The 21,459-nt window shown below is 39.1% G+C and overlaps 2 protein-coding genes across 3 annotated transcripts in view; both read right to left on the bottom strand.

Moving 5' to 3' along the window:
- The window catches only part of LOC134225991 (IQ motif and SEC7 domain-containing protein 1), a 466,609-nt gene that overhangs the window by 50,440 nt on the left and 394,710 nt on the right, over nucleotides 1-21,459 (bottom strand). The gene's annotated exons all lie outside the window — the stretch shown is intronic.
- LOC134222938 (uncharacterized) lies at nucleotides 14,512-15,341 on the bottom strand. The gene has a single exon (XM_062702084.1). It carries the CDS (start codon nucleotides 15,339-15,341, stop codon nucleotides 14,526-14,528), a length of 816 nt encoding a protein of 271 aa, XP_062558068.1. The 3' UTR covers nucleotides 14,512-14,525.

The raw sequence follows: 21,459 nt of genomic DNA, 5'->3' as shown, positions 1-21,459 counted from the left end.
CATTTAATTGTCAATATGGAATGGTAAAATTTGTATTGTATCAAGGATAAGCAGAATGTATTCAAATTAGGTGTGTAAGAATCGCACACATCTATACACAAAACCATCATTTAATGAATTTATTTCACATATTAGATCATGTGTGATTAGTGGGCCCTCCTTAGCCGTGAGGTAAGACACGCAGGCTACAAAGCAAGACCATGCTGAGGGTGGCTGGGTTCGATTCCCGGTGCCGGTCTAGGCAATTTTCGGATTGGAAATTATCTCGACTTCCCTGGGCATGAAAGTATCATCGTGTTAGCCTCATGATATACGAATGCAAAAATGGTAACTAGGCTTAGAAACCTCGCCGTTAACAAATGTGGAAGTGCTTAATGAACACTAAGCTGCGAGGCTGCTCTGTCCCAGTGTAGGGATGTAATGCCAATAAGAAAAAGAAGATGAAGAAGTGATTAGTGGGACCCTCTTAAGCGACACTACTCGACGGATTACTGTAGCTCTCCGAAATTGTGTATTTCGAGCTAAGTGCGCTCTTCGGGTTTGTATGCACAAAGCAACCACCTCTTGATGTTTGATATTTTGGGCGGTTTTCGATTCATGTTTTTCTCATCCAGTAGCAGTACCATCATCATCATCATCGTCATCACAGCTAGATGTGTGCTCCTGCTGCTAGGATACCTTCTATCGATAATGCCTAACAGATGGAAATGGAAGGGACGAAGGACGACGTTTGTTGTGTGCGTAAAGTGAAACAGTGTGGAGGTTGAGGAGTAATTCACATGGAGGGATGATTGACGTTGATATAATATACAGCATTAATAGCAAACACAGATGAGAATTTAAAATTATTTTCTAAATCCATCGTAGAAGGCACAAGTGTTAAAAATTTGGAGCTTTTCGCTTGAGATTTTTCCGTTTAATCCGTTTGAGTTCTTGCATGTTTCATATGGAAATAATGAAGACCATTGAAATATTTAAATCCTTCGAGGAAACCTTGGGAACGAGGGCCTTGTAGAAAATAAGACAATATATCCAATACTATTTCGAAACCAATCCAGATTCATTTAGTTCTATAATAAAAATTATAATGTGGAAATTATGAATTTGAAATTCTATGTTATTTTCGATTTTGCATCGCAACAGGCGTGGTTAATTCTGTCATTTTGTAATATTTGTCTACGTTCAGCGTTAACATCTCGGTAGGCGTGGTTATTTTTCGTCAACAACCATTTCCGAAAAAATGAGTTCGCATCTCCTTTGAGTCAATATAACTCACGAGCGGATGGACCGATTTGCAAGATTTCCTCACTAATCGATTGGGACTAATCTTGGGACCTAATATTAAGACTAATCACTTATCTTGGGGCCAGCTGTGTTAGTACAAACTAAGTGTTGATGAATTTGACGGGGAAAGTTGAAAGTTATCAAAATGCAACGGTTTCATGAGTTCTGAAGTCGATCGAAATCAATCTAGAGTGCGACGCTGCAATCAACTAAATGATTGACAGATCGAAAATAAACCCCGGGCACATCGTTTGGTGTGGTAATTATTATGGATGATCTGATGACCAGAAGTCACGAACGGTCTCTCAGGATTTCAGGGGGCACTGAACGAGTTCGCAGAGTGAGATTCAGATTTTAAGTTTACTATTGACGGCGCTCAAAAGTTCACGGGAACAATGTGGATTATTGGTTGTAAATAATTATGCAAAAATTTCTAAATTGCAAAACAACGAATTGTTCAAACTTTAAAGAAGGTGGAAGATTCTATCCTGTGAAAACAAAATCATGCCATTTTTTGTAAAATATTTTGTCGGTTGTATGAAAAATATGCAATTAAAATTTTACGGACCGCGAACCGAAAACCCATGGCAACTGGTTAGTAAGGTGAAGCGTAAGTCGAACGCATCCAACTTGAGGACAGAGGCGAGGCCTTGTTGGTTAAAACCGACAAGGAAAGGTACGCCGAAGTCCTGAAGTCGATGCGAAGACTTTCGGTCCTGGGAGAAGACGTGCGAAGCGTCAGACGCAACAAAGCCGAGGAACTGGGGCTTACAAAAAGCTGGCCCAGGAGGTCCTGGATGACAGTGTCGAGGTGAATTTGTTGGTACAGGCATACCTCGATAGTACGTACACCTCCGTAATTTTAGTGTACGTACTATCGAAGCAAAAAAAAACCGAAAAAAAAACATTTGTTTTTGCCTTCCTATTTATTTGGGAGTGGTGTAATGTTTATAAAACCACTCGGAAGCCAAAATTTCGATAGAAGGCTCTGTATCCTAAGCATATTTATATTCGATATAGTACACAACGGACCAGCATGACTCAGATTTTTCTTGAAATGGTGCCTACATATAGCATTGCGCAAAATTATCGTCCTTGTAAATGTGAGGCTATTATTTTTATGAAATATTGTACATATGTTAATGCTTCGGAACATCCATAAATTACGTGATATTCGTGACGTTTCAAAGATATGTTACATTTCATGCATAATTATGCATGTTACTACAAAAAGTGACGATTGGAAGTGGATCACAACATTTTTACGTGACGTATTTTATGGGTTCCACCTATATATTTTATTTAAATGAAAAGCTTTAAGGTTGTCCTGAACTGTCACTTTCGTTGCGCTTCTATTGGCTCCATTGACGCTTCCTTACCAAAGCGATTTTAATTTTCTCGTCTGTAGAATCGTTTATGTCTTTCTCGTACAACAATATGTAACGAAAAGGCTATAAACTGCAAAAACGATTTTTTGATAGGAGGCCTGGTGGGCCGACTTTCATATACTTGATCGGTATCAGCTTGATGAATTGAGGTACCACTGGTGTCTGTCGATAAAGTATTTACATCTTAATCATTGGATGTTGATCTACTCACAAACTGCAACTAGCGTGGATCTCTGGCCAAAAAGTGCGACGTGGAATAATTTTTGGCTACATGGTCACTATTCAACACATTCTCGGCCAAACATAAAGATACTTTTTCCTGAAAATGTGGATTAGTTCTTCAGGAAACTAAGGAATTACTCCAAGAACACCCTCTGAAATTCTACTAGAATTTTTTTCGTATTTTAATTTGAAATTATTTCAAAACTTTATTTGAAATTTGTTTTGATATTCATAAATATTGTCCTCTGAAAAATCTTTAGGAAATTTATTCAAAAAACTTCTTCAAATTTCTCCTAGATTTGTTTCAGATATTCTTCTAGAATTTTTCTTCAAGAATATCTCCAGGAAATTCATAGTAAATCCATCAAGATTTTTCGAAACTCAAACTCATACCAAGAAATCCATCGTGGATTTTTTTCAAAAATTACTTTAGGAAATTCTTCAGGAAATCCTTTCGGATACTCCTATTCTTCCTGAAAAAAGAACTTGGAGGAATTTTCTGCAGAATAATTTGAGAAAATTCTTTGGGAATTCCGAAACGAATTTCCGGATAATTCTTGAAGAACTTTTCGGGGGAACTTTAAAAGAGATTTCTGAAGAAGTTCTTCAAGTAATTTCCGGGGAAATTATTGGCGGATTTTTTGGGAAATACGTGGAGGAATTTCTGGAATAAAAAGTGAGAGAGTTACTCGAAGAATTTTCGGAGTTATTGTTTTAAGATAGTGCTGCGAATTCCTGGTAAAAAATCACGGAAAATACTGAATGGCATTTTGGATGATTTTTATAGACATTTTAAGCAAAGTATCGTAGAAATTTTGAGAATGGCTGCAGGATCTTCTGGGAGAATCCCTTCAATAATTTCCAGAAGAATTTCTAGGGGATTTTTTGTAGGTAATTCCGAAAGTGTTTTGACCAGTGGTGGAAATCTGTGAACCTTGTTCATAAAACAAAAAGTAGGCCATGCAAAATACTCGCGAACACTTGTTTTGCGTTTTCTTGCCTACCTACTACTCGCAGAGAAAACAGAAAAGCGAACCCCGAAAAATGTTCGTGGAGCTTCGCGAGTCATTCGGGTTAATTTGCAAAATGTCATAAACCAACCTCGGAACATGATTCTCACGGATGTTCGAGCAAGAACACATTTCTCGCGCTTAGTTTCATAGGGGCTTTTTATTATTGTACTGAATTGCGCTAGTTTGTCCAGGGGCGTCTCGTGGACTTTTGCTACACCTGTTCTACCATGCTGATAAAAAATTATTCATCAAGCTGAGTGGTTTCGAATGAAAGTTGTGCATTTAACCTAATATTACAACCTTTTCTTGTACAACTATATGTACAATATTAGAAAAAAAATTTAAATAGAAAGGATTTACAAAACAATAAATAGCTTATTAATCTCTTTTGTTACAAAAATGTTTTAAATATAGATGCACTTGAAATTCTAAACTCTCGCAAATCGTCTGAAATCTAACTTGATAACAGTTGGCAATAACTGGATATTGCTCAGAATAGAGATCTTTCAAGTCGGCTCATTCCACCATTCGGGGTACACGGGTCCCATCGCCGCTAATATTTAAACCCTCACATATTTTGTTGCTATGAAAGAAATGTTATTAACCATTATTAGTATAATAATAATAGTATATAATTATACAATTATTCAGTTCAATCAAAGTTAATTGCCTATTTCCGGGGATTAAAACATTCGTTTACAATGTTGTGAAAAATCATATGTGAATAGTCTAGCGTACTGAACGTACATATTCACATATGAGTTTTCACAACATTGTAAATTATACAATTATTGTTTGATGCGACCCCAGATTGTGACGACCAATGAGTCACATTTAGAAGTTGAAATGTGTTCCAGTTATTTAATTCTTCAAATTTAGTGAAAACTATACATTTTTCTCTATGTGGATTGATTTTGAGTACGTATTCGTAAAAAAGCATTATTTAATGTCTTTTTTGAAAACGCAAACATTAGTTTAATATTGTTCTTGATGCATTGCATATTCATCAGGAGAAAAAAGAAAAACAAACTGTTTCCAATCATCGAAGTATGAACGAAAGCGTGCGCGGTGCGCCTTTCGGCAAAGCACAGCCCGACACTACGATCGAGTCTAACCGAAGGTGCATCGCGTCGTTGATTGTTCTCGCAGCGCGTCGAACGGGTTTGACTCCTGCTGCGTGCATAGCAGAACTTGCATCTAAACGAGCTTGCTTCGCATGCGAAAGAGGATGATATGAGGAAACGGAGAAAGCTGGCAACGCTCACGCTGGTTCTCTGCGCGCGGAGAACGAGTGAGCATAGGGTAAAACGTCCTATTATGGAGGGTTAAGCACCGTGTGAAAGCAAAATTGATTACAAAAATTCTTTAAAGATTACCTGCTGGTCTGTTGCACATTGCTGTAGTCGAATAGGATGTTTGTTAACTATAGTTTCATAGATATTACGTTAATTGTGCTGAACTTATGTTGTTTTGTTTTTATCACAAAAAAACAAACTACCGCAATAATAGGACGCAGTTGCCTATTGTTGCGATATTTTTTGAAGGTCAGTCCTATTGTTGCGGTATTGCATGTAATTCTTATGGAGAGCGATACCGCAACAATAGGACCTTAGCACTACCGCAATAATAGGCTCAAAGGATTCAAATTTTTAACGAAAAATGTTGATTTTTCATCATTTTTAACGGAATTTTGTCAAACAAAAGCTGCTCTAGTCGTTAATCCGAAGAGTTTTAACGTATCCACAATTATTTTCAATGGTATTATATCCAGAATGGACTACTTGACCACTACCGCAACATTAGGGCATACCACAACAATAGGACGTTTTACCCTACCAAGAAGGAAATTATTTCAAATCATTTGTCATGGCGCAAAACTTTAAATTTGACTTCTGGCAGCGCTGCTGTTGGTTCTTCATTATGGATCGTACGACTGGCAAAAGCTTTCTATGTGATGGGGTGTGGTGTGTCGGGGAAACACACATTTAGCTGCAATTTAACTGTACGCCAAGCATGTGGCGTTAACTTGATCTGCCTACGAAATATTTTGTTTCTTTAGATGTTTAGATGTTAAAATCATTGGAAATACTACGCGAAACTTTGTTTTAAAAATTTACTGAGTAAATTATTTGCCCTAATAATTAATTGCCAAGACATTAATTTCCTACTTCAGACCTAAAAATGGTTACCTGTTCCATGAACAGGTAGAACGTATGGACGAGTCGCCTCTGAGTTTGTCGATGATTTAATGGTTTGGTATGATAAAGGATGATTGTATCTTGCACCAGAATCAATAATCACGGTTGTCGCTTTTAAAACATTTGGGAATTTCTGAATGATTTTCTGGTGGAAGTTCTGAGAAAGGGGATGTGGAAATTTCTAAGAGAATTCCTAAGTGAATTGCTGAAGAAATTACCGAGAAAATAATGGAATTTAGAGGGTATATTGGGAAGGATTAACGGAGAAATATTTGGCTCTATATTAAGATGGATGTTCGAAGAAACTTCGTAAAAATTCGCGAAGAAATTCCTAGAGGAACTTCCGTAGGAATTTCTGAAGGAACTTCCAGAGGAATTCCTGGAGGAACTTTCAGAGAAATATCTGGAAAAACTCCCGTAGGAATTCCCGGAGAAACTTTCGGAGGAATTCCTGGAGGAACATCCAGATAAATTCCGGAAAACTTGTAATACACGAAATTGATTCACGCTGACTCACGCCGCCGCTAATCACCACCACGCCACTGTCACTGGTTGAAAATGATCTATCACGCCTCACCGTCGATAAAATTTCAATCGGCGTGCAGGTCTAGATAGAATATTGAGTTAAATCATGTATGGAATTTTCGACCAAACTACCAAGGTATCCCAGGAAGAACCCCTGGAACTATTGTTCCAGGATAAGACGTCTCAGAGGAAATTTTCGACCAAAAATTTTCCTCATTTTAGTAACGCTGCTAATTTGTTTCTCAAGAAAAAAAATTGTGGAACTAAACTTAATGTAAACTTAATTAAACAATGAAATATCTTGCCGACAATTCAATTTTATGAATCACCATTCCCATGATGGAATTAATTTACTCCTCGGGGAAATATTTTCTGGTCTATCAGATGAACTAATGCTTGGGGAAGGGTTCTAGAACTGGAACTAATTTCCTTGATAGATACAATAATTCATAAACATAATAATTGTTCAATTAGGTGGATAGCTAATCTGCTTTCTAAGAAAATCATACCCATAAAATTTCAATTATTGCTGATAACACTCTTATGCCGATGACATACTCACGCGAGTGCGTGTGCGAACGCGTCCAAGACAAAAGAATTCCTCTTGCTGATATTCTGCTTTATGAGGGCTTTCCGCGCGCTCCGCATCGCTCAGCTGTTTCAGATATTCCTTCAATTGTTCAAAATGATAGTATAATATGGGTTACGTAAGACTGGCAAACATTTATGACACGCTGCTTTTTTTAAAGTTTTGCTACTAAATTCGTTATAAGCTCACAATGGTGTTTAAATCAGATGTAAAATTATTACGTAGCATACAAAGTACCCCACGCATGTGCCATGATCAAAGCACCTTAAAATTTTAACTAAAATCGTACAGAAAATTGAAAGAAAAATTTTTTTATACGTGCTATCGAGGTAAAATGTACGTACAATCGAGGGTACGCACTATCGAGGGTACGTACTATCGAGGTATGACTGTAACCCTTTTACCCCGTTACCAATTTGTTTTTACCTTTATTGCAAGCAACTGGATGAGGTGGGGTTTAGAAGTTGGGCGGACTTCTGTACGTGTGTGTGTTTGCAGATTCCCATCGTATTGCGAAAAAAAAAATAGTCATGAGGGGGTAGGGCAGGCATACATAAGTGGCGGCCCGTCGGCGGCGAATCCTGCTGGTGGAAGTTCCATGTACACCATTTCACTACTTTCATTCACACTACGTGGTGTGTGCGAAGCAAAGTTTAATATGGTTGACATGTAGGAAGGTGTTCACGCAAAATTTGAGTAAACAACCGAAAGCAGATTCAGTGATTCAGAGTACCAAAACGTCGTTTCCACAGTTTGCAGATCAACGGATCGACGTAGTTCGGAAGGGCAATAAATAAACTCTTGATTCTTGCTACATGTCAACTGAACTTAACCAATCGGTGGTTCCGAGTGATCTGGACTGCTGTTTTGTTACAGGAGGCGAGTATACTCATACGGTTGCATACAAAGCATCACTGGGAAAGTACCTTCGAGAGGCTAGACTAGTCCGGAGGTTATATGACTACTGAAGACGTCATCATCACTGAGGCTGCTGATCTCATATTGATCGACTGGTAAAGATTCTGTAGAATAGCTGGATGATTTGTGTATCGGCTTTATCGGTCAGTTCTACTAAAAGTATGAGGGAGTAGATAATCGAAAGATAGGTAATTGAAAATCAAAAGATTGAGAGTCGTTCGCTAGGGCACGAACAAGACTTAGTTTGAAACGATGGAGTGTGAAAGGGGGGCATGAAGACCGTCTATTGAACAGCACAACAATCGAACAATCAATGACGTAGCTAGAGAAAATGGAACAACAAAAGGAGAAAACGAAATACCAGAAGAAGACACGTGCTGAGTTCGAAGAGTTGTGCTTCCAAGTTGTGCTGCGGGGGCTTATGCAGGCATACAGTTGCCAGAACTCAATGGTGAGCTCGATAAGTGGTAGAAATTTAAAGATACGCTCAAAGTGATGATCTATAGCAACGAATTATACAACGTTTCCACTATATTTGAGCGTCACTAATTTTCCAATGAGTGAAGCATGCTATGAGGTTGCCTGGTCAGCTTTGATCAAACGTTATTCGAACGTGTACCTGCAACAGAAAGGGCACGTCACTAAACGCTATTTCAGTTTCCCAGTTTAAAAAAGATGTCTGCGCGTGGGATACGTTACGTCACCGATTGTTCTGATAGGCTACGAACATTCTGGATTATTTTGGGGAAGTGACTAGGAGTTAGAGACGGGAATGCTGTCACGGGCGCTAGTTTAGAGTTAGTTAGAGTACCATCAAATAGGGTTACATGCAAGTGTTACATGTTACATTTTTATTTTCAAAGTCTTTGTAAATGTATCAGCCGTAGAAGATATCCTAATGAAGACGTGTAGAATACGTCATGCATCTAACTTCACCGACATAGTTTATCGTTAAAAGCTTCAAATTTTTCCAGAAACGCTTAAGGGAATAAGGTGAAACGAATAAGGGAACATCCGTACGTAGGGGCATCATAAACGCTTCCCAAGGGCACCAAAAACTCTGGCGGCCGAGTGAGTTCCAAAGAGTGCCTTTTTAACATTCAAAAGGTAGTAAATATTTGCATATTTTAATCATCAAGAGGAGAAAGAATAAGAACTAAATTAAAGCCTCAAATGTAAACAAAAAAAAATCAAAATACGGCTTGTTTCAATGAGAAACATTGGCACTTTTCTAACAAACAATAATGTCAAATATTTCTACTTGTGCTATTTGATTGGTTTTAATTTCGATATAGGTTTTTAGTTATTTTATTTCTAATATTATTCTTTTATTTTCTACGATTAAGGGAGCCACAAATTTTGACAAAGCTATGAACAGTTAGTGTATCTTCTAATCAAGTCTATCATGTTTTTTGCGCTGACATTTGTTCAAGAATCATTTCTAATTTACAGCTCGGCTATTCGAAAAATACCGGAGGATCGGATTAAAGACGAAAAACATTTTTTCTTGAGCACATATTGACAATTCCACAAGTAGAAGCATAAGTACTAGAACACTAGTAGCGCTGTAGCAATTTTTTGCCAAATTTTGCTTCAACAAGCTTCAATTGGCCATAATTTCTACATAATGTTGTAGTACATGTTTCGTTTCATTATCAACATAGGTTTGACATTTGTAGTACTGGCACTTTGGCTGGTACTTGAATATATCTCGAAACACATTAATTGTGTCAAGAAAATAATCCGGAGTCGATGCGATAAATAATACTGCTAGAAGTTAAATGAATCGACACCTTGAGTAGTTATGGTTGTGCATTCGTAATGGTCTATTTAAATCTCGAGATTTAGCGCTTTTGATGACATACAACTTTATGCAACAACATTCTGCTTAGTGCTTTCTATTTGGCCAAGATAATCAAGGTGGACAATAAAGTTCTAGAATTATTTAGCTGGTTTCATTTGCGATGCACATAAATATGTTTGGTGGATTCATTCACGAACATCAGGACAAATGACTTGATACTACTTGAATCAATTATTATTAGACCATAGCACGCTCTTTGTCACTATACTAATATGAAATAGTGCTATAGCACAGGTGTTTGGTGCCGGAATGTTTTTGTGCACACACAACGGTAACCACAATGCTTAACAGTCATCCATGAAGTTTCTCCGGGGGAAGTGGTTAATGCAAAGTTGGTTTTAGTCTGGGACGTTTTATTGAGTCGAGTTTAGCGAACCCAGCCTTAGGAGCAAGCCAGAGTAAACGCGACGCGACAGCGCAATTTGACAGTTCATTGATAATAATTGTTATTCTTTTACATGAGTCGCACCGCATCGCTTGTCGCGTTTACTTTGGCAGGCACCTAACGTATCGCCTCACCCAGGTGTCTGTTTGCAGATTTTCTTTCCCCTAAAAATACTGATTAAAGTCGATTTTTCGACATTTTGTGGCTTTTAAATTGTTAGAAAAATAAAATAAAAAAAAAACTACAAAAAAATATATGATAAATCTCTCAAACCAGATTCTGGTCTGCTTCTGACCACTAAACAAGAAGGAAGCTTCATTACGACTACTGTCTGAAATTTCATGTTGGTAATAGTATTATTGCATTAAAGGTGCAGGCATAGGATTGAGGGATCGTAGTGTGCTGTGAAAACAGACGGGTGTGCTGAATTTTTCTCCCGTCAAATATTTGAATAAAACTCCCAGTTTTAAACAAAATTTGTATCGCGATTATTTAGATTATTGTATTTTGAAGTGCCTGCATTTCCTTGTAAACGTCATAGGCGTTCATGTTCGTTTTGTGTTATTTGTTCTCCGTTTTTTCCCGTCCCTGAGAACATTGGTTAAGTGTACTTGAAAGAAGATTCGTGTATTTAAACGGAAAAAATTGCTGTATGTAAGGAATGAGTTGAAAAAAAAAAAACAAAACTACTAAAGTAAGTGCTCAGGAAAGTGCTTCCAACGAAATCAGGTCGTCGAAGATTTTCTGTTCGATGGCTTTGGATGCAGTACTAATCGTGACACCAACATTTGTCGGAGAACACCCAAACCCACCTTCTCTAATGACTCTGACCTACACATGCATCTTATCCAGCTGGTGCACTTCAGTGGTAGTAACTTCTAATGTTCCACCTCCGCCGAGACCACACCCAAGGCTCCATCAAAAAGATTTGCCTCGATCCTATGCGTGCTGGAAGAGACGTCGTAAATGGGATAAGCACATAGAAGCAAATGGACTTACGAATTTGGTGAGCATGTTCCAGTTATTTACTATGTGATGCTTCATATTGAATTAAAAACTAAATACGCACAGGGCATCGTTTGCTGCTATTGCCGCGGATATTGTGGGATTCCCAGGTATCCGGTTCAAGCTTTAGTAAGCAGCGGTGGCTCTTCTTGACCTTCTATTCCCTGAGTAGTTAGTATGCATTGAAACTAGAATTTCCTGAATCGTCAACAATCAGTACCTAGTCCGACCAGGACACAAGAGACTCTCCGGCAATCCCAGGGTCGGCTAACTACTGGGTAATCAAGGGTTTTTCGCGGTAAACAAAAACTAACACCGGGAACTTTCACATTACTTATGCATATTTTATTTTTCCTATTTGTGGCGTGTGCGTGTTGTTCTGTGTTATCAAATTGTGTGTTAATTTGTTACGTGTGACCTAATTTAGTTGTTGTACCGGTACATACCGCTGCTGCTGTTGATGATGGGCCGAAATAGCCGCCACAGCGACTCCAGTCCAACTGTGCGGCCAGAAATCTCGCCGACTAGCGAGGCGAGCGGTGATGTGGACAATTTTCGTCCGACGGGGCCAGCGGGCGTTGCTGGTTGGTACGTTGCAGGCGTCTTCCCTCTTTGACACAATCGGCCGGCCGTGGCTTCACCACCTTGGACAGCCGAGAGGGGAAATCCTCCTTGACGTTTAAGGAAATTCCTGAGGATTCGTCCAACTATGGACGACGCAATCCTTAACTGTTTAGGCCCGAAAGCCTGTTGGCTTAGCGGACCGAACCGTGTGCTAGACGGAACAAAATAATAGGAAGTAGAGGTCCTGAACACGTCTTCCCCAAATCTCCAGGGGTGGGTGGGTCTGGTTCACTTGTCACAACTTGACTTCACTAAACACGTCTTAGCACACGGACGCCTGATTTACAAAGAGGCCACAATAGGGAAATGGCTTCTCTTTTAAAGGAATTCCCTCCACAATTTTCCCGCTATTTTGCATGTTGTTTCATCCAACATGGCAATTGCCCAATCATGATGCCATGTTGAATATTTGGTAGCACCCTTATTTTTACAGCGGTACCAAACCCTAACGCTTCTGTGATAGTTCTGCTGTTTTTACACGAGAAACGTGGAGGCTCCGAAACAAACAACAATATACCAAAACAAAAATCTACAATTTGTAACCAAACGGTTACACTATCCACCACCCCGATGAAAAAAATGTGAAAGCACGAAGAGATTTTGCATTTTTTTTTTTCGATTCGCTCTCTCAAGTCATCTTCGGCCGTCATCGGTTCGTGGATGTAAAACAATTTCAAAATATATACAATGCACAACAACAATTTCAAATTTACTGAACTACTCTACTTATATCGCGCGATATCATAATATAGCTTTACAACAAATTAAAAATATAAATAATAAATATAATAAAATAACAATAACGTACGTGCACCAATATATACAAATTAAAATACAAAAATGAAATAAATTAAACCATGCAAAATATACATAAAACAAATTAAAATCCTTAAAATATCCCGTATTATGGGTAGACAACATTATTTATAATATTTACAAGTTGCGCATCGAAAAACAATTTTACAACCCTATTTACAATATTTACACCACATTCGATCACATTCGATGTGCACGGCCGAAGCCCTGGCGGGATTGATTCGCCGGCGAGCGGACTGTCAGTGAGTGACAGCTCGCTGAAACGTCATGAATCTGTCAAATCAAACTGACACAGCATATCTATTGTTTATTTATGTTTACGTTATGCTGTGCAGTGACGATGAAATAATTTAAAGTGAAAAGTGCCTTTTTGTGAATTAATCGGTAAGTAGTACGTACGATTTATATAAACATATCGAAGACTAATCTTCGTATGTGTTTGTGTTCTCTTTTTAGGTGAATGGATTCCATTCATCAAGGGTTGTTGGGCTATTTGGCAGCAATCTTTCAGGCGAAAAATTGCCCAATAGCAAACCCATAACGGTCCCGGGACGGACACCATGATAATCATCTTGCCTCTGCAAGATGCAATCAGGTAAGGGTCTGTTCACAAAAAACGTAACGCAAAAATCCGAGTTTTTGATACCCCCTCCCTCCCCCTCGTAACAAAAAGTAACATTTTTGGTACTCCTCCGTCCCCCGTGTAACGCGTAACTGTGAAAATTTTAAAGGCAGTTTTTTTTCTTCGCTGATGCATTTGGGTTTTGGTATTTTTTAAACACTGTTAGGGATGGCACATGATCAAAAATCAAGGATTTTAACAATGCAGCTAGTAGAAACGAAAATAGAATTTGCGATCATAACCATTTACATAGTTTAGCGGAACTGTGGTGTCGAGAAATACAATATTCGCTTGGTATTTTTACGCATAACAGTCCCACTATGTCAGCATGCTTGATTTCGATAATGACTAATGTTCGATAACGATAAACAACAATTACCTACTTCAATCAGTGATTAAAAAAAAAGACATTCAAATAAATTTTTATTCGCGTTATGCGTAACATTTGGTAGTACCCACCCCCTCCCCCACCTTTTAGTGTAACAAAGTATAACGCAAGTTGGACCTCCCCCCTCCCCCCAAAAGCGTTACGTAATTTGTGAACAGACCCTAAGTAAAGTGTACACAATTAACAATCCATCATAAGTAATGATTGGAATATTTTTATTAGATTTGGCCAATTAAACAAATTGGGCGATCCCCTTCCAACAGCTCCACAGGTGGAGCAAGATGAGGGAAATTGTTTTGACCCCTCGCCTCCCGCTCCGATCCTGCCAGTGCTGGTATGGATCCCCGTAATAAATCAGGTAAGTGGATCATTTTATTGCATGCTAGCCTTTTTCAACGACTGATCGGAGTCTTTCATCCGTCGGTCAAACTACATTAGGACTAGACTAACAGCTAATTGATTCTCATTACAACTAACACAACCGACTAACAATTCCATTGTCCTTGGGTGTTATAAAATGATTAAAATTGGTTTCTCAAATTCTTTCCAGGTGTTCATCCTTTCGGCGGTGATTGCACCAAGTGACTGGGGGCAAAAAGTAATCCCGCACAGCACCGGAACTGGGCAATCTGCCATAGGTAAGAGTGGAAATTGAAATAAATGAGAAATAAAATTGTTTAATTCTTAGTTGGATTTGTTTTTCTTTTTATTGAAAGAAAATACCTTTTGATGGGTTCCAGGTGTGCGTCCGGAACGGGGATTTTTCAATGAAAATGTTGGTTCCAAAATCGAAGTTATTTTTATGCACAGTTCTTTGGCCGTTGGTTCCGCTCGAAGTTTATTGTTGGCCTTTTTCCGTCGGATCTTAAATGTCCGGGTTTGCTTTCGTAGGGATTCGGGGTTCGAAGATTGCGATTTTGAAGAATGGAAAGCACCAGGTAAGTCTCGGGGATAGTCGAATGAAGGAAGCATCGACTTACTGGTGAAATCGGGAGAAAAATAACCGGAAGAAAAGCGTGACACTGGGCTTCTTGTCGTTCCCTTATTGACCAGAAGTTGGTCTTCCGAATTGAATTCGGACTCGCTGAAGGACATATCATTTTCATCGGAATCGGAACTAGGAATTATCAACTCATAGTTTTCTTCTGGTTCCGACTCCGGTTCCCTGAATTCGCATGTCGCGCTAGGGGGTAAATAGCGAGAATTGGCATCGCTTGTGACGATGTCCATGTCACGCATAAATAAATTAATAATTCTTTTGATTTTCACGACATCTGCTGGCATCATTATCCCCGAAGTCCTCTGCCCCCGAATGGTATGCAGAGTCTCTTCGAGGTCCAGCTCTAACTCCTCTAGCGGGTAGTTAGGATGCGTCGAAAGTAACGGACAGGGAATCTCAGTAGATTCTTCCAAGTCCGATTCGTCCGCATCATATGTCTTCGGCTGCCAATTTATTGCTGCATAATTGGTTTCAGCCTTTGCTCGTCGCTTGCGTGTCATTGTATGAGAATCAGTGGTGGTTAAGTGGGTGAAACAAAATCGAAAAAACACAGTGACGAAACAAAACAAACAGATTAAAATGAATAGTGCGCGTATGTTGTCATTGTGGATTGGACATAAAACAGTAAAGTTTGATTATGATATATGTTGTAATGTCAATAAACGGTTCAAACACAAAATTTGCCAACATCTACGAATTTCAGATCGGAAAAACGACAATCGATCGCAAATGTGTCCGTGATGTGCTCAGGACCTCTTTTGAAGGCAAAAACCTTGTACAAACACTTTTTTCCACATCAAGGAATAAACAGTGATTAAAGGTGGATGTCATTCGTGCAAGCACGGATCCCTGCCACCTCCCGTCGGCAAAATCGTTAGATTTTTGTATACTACTACGGACCCTTGATTACCGTTCGCGGACTTTTGGCTGGGAGCCAATTGAAACTACTCGACAATACGCAGTAGCGAGCACAACCAAGATGCAAGAGACTATGCGGACGATCGTCGTCCGACGGGACCAGCGGGCGTTGCTGGACGATGGTGGGCAGACGTCTTCCCTCGTAGGCGCGATCGGCCGGCCGTGGCTTAGCCACCTTGGACGGCCGAGAGGGGAAATCCTCCTTTACGGCCTGAGGATTCGTCCGACTATGGACGACGCAATCCTTAACTGTTTAGGCCCGAAAGCCTGTTGGCTTAGCGGACCGAACCGTGTGCTAGACGGAACAAAATAATAGGAAGTAGAGGTCCTGAACACATCTTCCCCAAATCTCCAGGGGTGGGTGGGTCTGGTTCACTTGTCACAACTTGACTTCACTAAACACGTCTTAGCACAAGGACGCCTGATTTACAAAGAGGCCACAATAGGAAAATGGCTTCTCTTTTTCAGGAATTCCCCTCCACAATTTTCCCGCTGTTTTGCATGTTGTTTCATCCAACATGGCAATTGCCCAATATTGATGCCATGTTGAATATTTGGTAGCACCCTTATTTTTACAGCGGTACCAAACCCTAACGCTTCTGTGATAGTTCTGCTGTTTTTACACGAGAAACGTGGAGGCTCCGAAACAAACAACAATATAGGGTATCTGTTCCCATATTAATAACAGCCCATATATTAATCCCAACCGTCGATAAACCAAATAAAAATCAATTTATTTACAATTTCTCACATCGTATGTAAACAATAATGGATGGAACACATTCTTGAATGTTTGGAATATTATTCAAGATTTTGTTTGAGTAATGTTTTAATTCACAAGAATCAAATTATTAAAAGATAAAATTAGAAAGCACTTTTATTTGCATTTTCCTACCTTTGAACTGATGGTTTGATGCACTGCTCGATTGCTACTAGCAGATTCATCTGTTTTCACGCCGTTGTTTTCCACTCAATTTCGGGCTAAAACAATTCTATCCCTTCAAAATTCACTTCACAGCACATAAAGCACATCATGTTTTCACTATGAATATAATTATATTTAAAAAACCATCGCGATTTCCTATAGTTTGATATAGGTTTCTTTCGAACAACGTCTCAATTATCCTTGTCCGTATTCCAAACTGTTTACATGGCTGGCAGTATCTGCAAGGGTTGCCGACCAACATTTTTATTTAAAAAATGCTTGAATGAACTTTCATTGTGAAATTTTTTTTTTTTTTTTTCCAATTTCGTTTATTTGGTAGGCTCAGGCGTGTATAACACTTTACGGAGCCATTGTTCTTTGTGATATATACAATCAATATCATTTTATTATACGGTTAGTAAGAGGGGGGTAGAAGCCAGCGTACTCGTGGTGACTCGAGGTTAGTTAACAATGTTTAAGGATGGACGGGGCTTAGGATTTGGGATCAGGAAATTTCAGTTTCTCATCCGGGCATTTGGCGTCAGTGGCGATGTGGCGTGTCGTCGTGCTCGAGGAATGGTTCGACTGGGAGCATCTTCCGGATGGCAAGAGCTATGGGGCTCTACGGAACAAAAAGGTAGAGACTTAACAAAAAAAAAACATTGAAGAAAGAAAAAAAAAAAATTTTGATGTCAGAAGCTCCAAGAAAAGTATAAATGGCCTGCATATAGACAACATCACGATCTCTCAAAACACCTCGAACTTCCCTGAAGGGTTGTTTACCTCGGGCCACAAGGGTATAATTGTGAAATTTGTAAAATAAATTATATCGAAAAGATAAATTATGACAAACACAAAATTGAACTTATAAGATGGAAAACTGCAACAAAAACAGCAATTTTGTAATTATATTTCAAATCAAATACAAAATACTGAAGAATTCGGCATCACTGCAATCATATCGTTACGTATACACACATGTAATAGTGTGCGTATTTTATGTTGGAAACAGTATTATTGATATAGGTACAGGCATAGGATTAACTGTTTTTGAATGTTATTGAAATAGGTGCATGGCGGTAATGATGTTTTTTAGCTAAATACTTCTATAATGTGATGAAAATTTCATTTTTGAAGTTATCAAATTGTTTTCAATTAAAAATTACATGAGCCGAGCATAATTATTCACATGTTTCTTGATTGTTGGGTGAGAAATCAATGCATTTCATATGCGCATTGCCTTATTGTTATTGATATAGGAACAGATACCCTACCAAAACAAAAATCTACAATTTGTAACCAAACGGTTACAGCATAAGGGGCCATCCACAAAGAACGTCACACTCTAAGGAGGGATGGGGGGTTCCGAGCAGCGTGACGATTCATACAAAAATTCTAGAGGTTTAATACAAAAAGTGTGACGAAGGGGGGAGGGGGGGTTGAAAATCGCCGATTTTTGCGTGACGTACTTTATGGATCTTCCCTAAGGGCGTCTATGTGATATTTTGCTGTACCTGTTATGGAGAGCTGGTACATCCCTTTCCCCACACTTCTTGAAGACACAATTCTTGCTTTAGAAGTGATCCCTTTTTACTGTACTAGCCTTCACAACAAAAAGGGACCACTATAGAGCATGAGATCTGATCAAATTATGCATAGTACTACTTATCCAACACCCCCAGATGGGTGAGGGATAGAGGATGATACACACACACACACACATGATAAATCTCTCAAACCACTAGTTGATCAAACCACTAGTAGGCGAAAATGCGCGTTGTGAACTGCCCGCCCATGCAAAATTCCCATCCGAATCTTTATTTTACTTTTCCACGATTTACACAACTTTACTAATAAATTTCACATGAGGAAATATCATATAAACCCGTCGGAGACTATATCGAATGTATCTGCTGAAGGAATGAAAAAATCCAAGAAGATAGATAGAAAAAAGATAGAAAGATGCAGATTGAATAACGCAATGAAAAACATGTGACAGTTGTTGCTTGAGGATACTTGATGGGTGCCAATGTTTTCCAATTAATCAAGGCTACAATTACTACATTGATAGAAATATGTAAATATTTTCTTCTTTTTACCCCAATTTGACGGTACTTCATTTTTCACTCCTATAATTCTGTTTAAAAAATTTGTGTTAAAGATGAAAGTGTATGCAGCATCCTAGAGTTCGTTGTCAAAATGTATGCTAGTGTAGGACCACATTATGTTGATATTACATCACCAATTCTACGTCTTTTGCTAGGTCTTTTGTCTAGGTCTTAGGTCTTTTGGTAAGTGAACTCTGAGGTATTATTGGATCCAGGTCGTAAATTCAAAGAAACTTTGCAACAATTGCTTTTGTCGTAGGTTGTCATCATCTGGTTCTGTTTGATTTGGCTTGGCAGGACATGAAACTATCGAAAATTGGTGGTTCTGCTGTTTCTTCAACCACTGTAAGAATCGTGGAAGATCCTCAACAGGCGCTTCAATCGGCAGTGTCTGCGATCTACGCAACAAACATACCAGCTGAATTGCGAGTCGATCTACGCGACGAACATATCAGCTGAGGCAAAGTCTTAAAGTGGGTCGTAAACGAATCTCATTTCAGAGAGGTTATGATAAGCGCTGAGGGTGCCACGGAGTGATAGCAATATACCGGGTTTCAGTGTGGGTAGTCTGCAGATTCAGATAAAAATTTCTGTTCCTGCCGCAATTGATTAATCTGTCAAACAATGTGCTATTCCAATTTTCTTATATTAGGGAAAGTAACTGAGGATCAACCGTCAACGACCAATTGGCGGCTGGGAACTGTCTCCGAACATGTTATTAGCAAATCTAGGTTTCGACAAACGAGCTTCCATTGAACTTCTGCTAAAAAATCAGTATTTCTACACGTTCTTACTACTGATGGAGGCCGGATACAAATATAGCGCATGCAGAACTGTATTAAAATCTGCTATCCGCTGGTTGGGAGCTTAGTTACGTTTGGAGTTCCATCCTAGCTTCTTCAGAGAACGTTGTTTGCATCAATTGGCAGAAGATGAAGATGATCGTCATCTACAAAGGTGATCGGTGAACGAGTTAGGAGCACAGTTCACGCTCAATTTCTACCGAAAATAGGTGAAGGAATTTGGAATTCCTTGGAAACCAGAACCGGATTTGTTGGGTGTCGATGCTACCAGTCTTACTGAAAACTGAAAGTGGACAAAATGCAAGGTGTATACCATCATCGCTCAATAGCAATGCATAAGGTTGGAATTCGCACTCTCAGACAGTAAAGTGGAACGACATGCGTTTACAAAACCACTTCAATCGATTAGGTTGGACATATCAGAGTGGAGCTCCGGGTGTTGATAATTAAGCAGATCCCCGACAAGCAGTATAGGTTTTATGGCCCATATTGGTTGCCTCTTCTCGATCAGCACTGGAACACCACAAAGCATATGAAGCACGACCGACCACCAGAAAAACTGCGGGAGAAGAAGAGAAACATTCTGGTTGTGGCGAAAGCCCAGCATCAATTCCCCTTTTTTGCTGTGGAGGTCATGGCTGCGTCCAACCATCTTTTTTTTTCTTGCCTAATTGCCTTGCCTAATTGCCGTTTGCGTGGTAAGGCTCTGCCCCGATATCCCATCTTCCTGGCCCTCCTAACCTCATAATTTGTATCTATTTGCATCCAGTTGTGGTGATCTCGAAATAGCCTCTATGGATTTATATAGAGAGAGAGAGATTTCGGGAAGTAAGTTTGTACTATTAATTCCTGGTGGTTCGTAAGTACTTGTACCAGCAAGAGTCCACAATGTCCGTTAGAATGTCTGGATGTTTGATAGGCGTTTGTAATCCCGTTAAAAACTTAATCCTCCGTTAAAATCATTAAAATTTTAATGGACCTGAATAACAAGTTAAAAGGCCCTAAAAATAAATAAATAAAAAAAAATATATCTCAGAAGCTCCACAAGAATTCCAATTTAAGGAAGAGCCCCCATAACAAGCTTAAATGTTTTATTTCATCAAATCTGAGTTTGAGCTGATTTTATACTTCGAGGCATTGAGTAAATCGAGCTTTATTCTGAAATCGTTTCTTTATGGCTTTATGGGTTTTTGGGATGTACAATGTATATACATTCCAGTTTCAGCTACGTGTAGGATTACTGCGAGTTTATTTTGTTATAAACAACTATAATTTAGGTTGAAATACTCCTATGTGGTGACAAAATTTCCAGCTCATAATGCCAAGACCAAATATACTAGATTACCAATATAGTCCACTCTGGCTGATTTCGAAAAACAAGTTACGTCGAGTCAGGTACGAGAAACTGAAGACGGCCTTACTGTTCAGGTCGATATGACAGGGGCAGAATACTTCGTACATCGCCTTGAGTCGGTGCAGATGCAGTTTTTATTTAACTTCTATTTCCCTAATAAGAAAAGTAAAAGAAGAAAGTACAAAAACAACGCAAAACGGTGGCTTTACTATGGAATAAAATAGGAGAAGACTGTTGGTGATTATGGGACTGTGTGTGGAAAAGGGACCTAGTCAAAGCAATAATACCTACTGTGTGTTGCGAATGAGCTGACGAAGGGGAGGAATATCAAAAACAGAATCGACGCAATCCAGTCGTTGCTGGCACTGCAAGGTAGGTACGATGTTAAGAAGGAGGGCAGTGGCACCATAACGACCGTCGCTCTTCGGATTTAAGCTTCAGTCTGATGACGGTAATGATGTTGTGTTTCCTTTCTTTATTTCTGAATTGCTGTGAGAAGACTCGAATAAT

This window comes from Armigeres subalbatus, chromosome 3 (genome assembly GCF_024139115.2).
Source record: "Armigeres subalbatus isolate Guangzhou_Male chromosome 3, GZ_Asu_2, whole genome shotgun sequence".
NCBI classification, from domain to species: domain Eukaryota; kingdom Metazoa; phylum Arthropoda; class Insecta; order Diptera; family Culicidae; genus Armigeres; species Armigeres subalbatus.
This window is presented reverse-complemented; position numbering and strand designations above follow the sequence as displayed.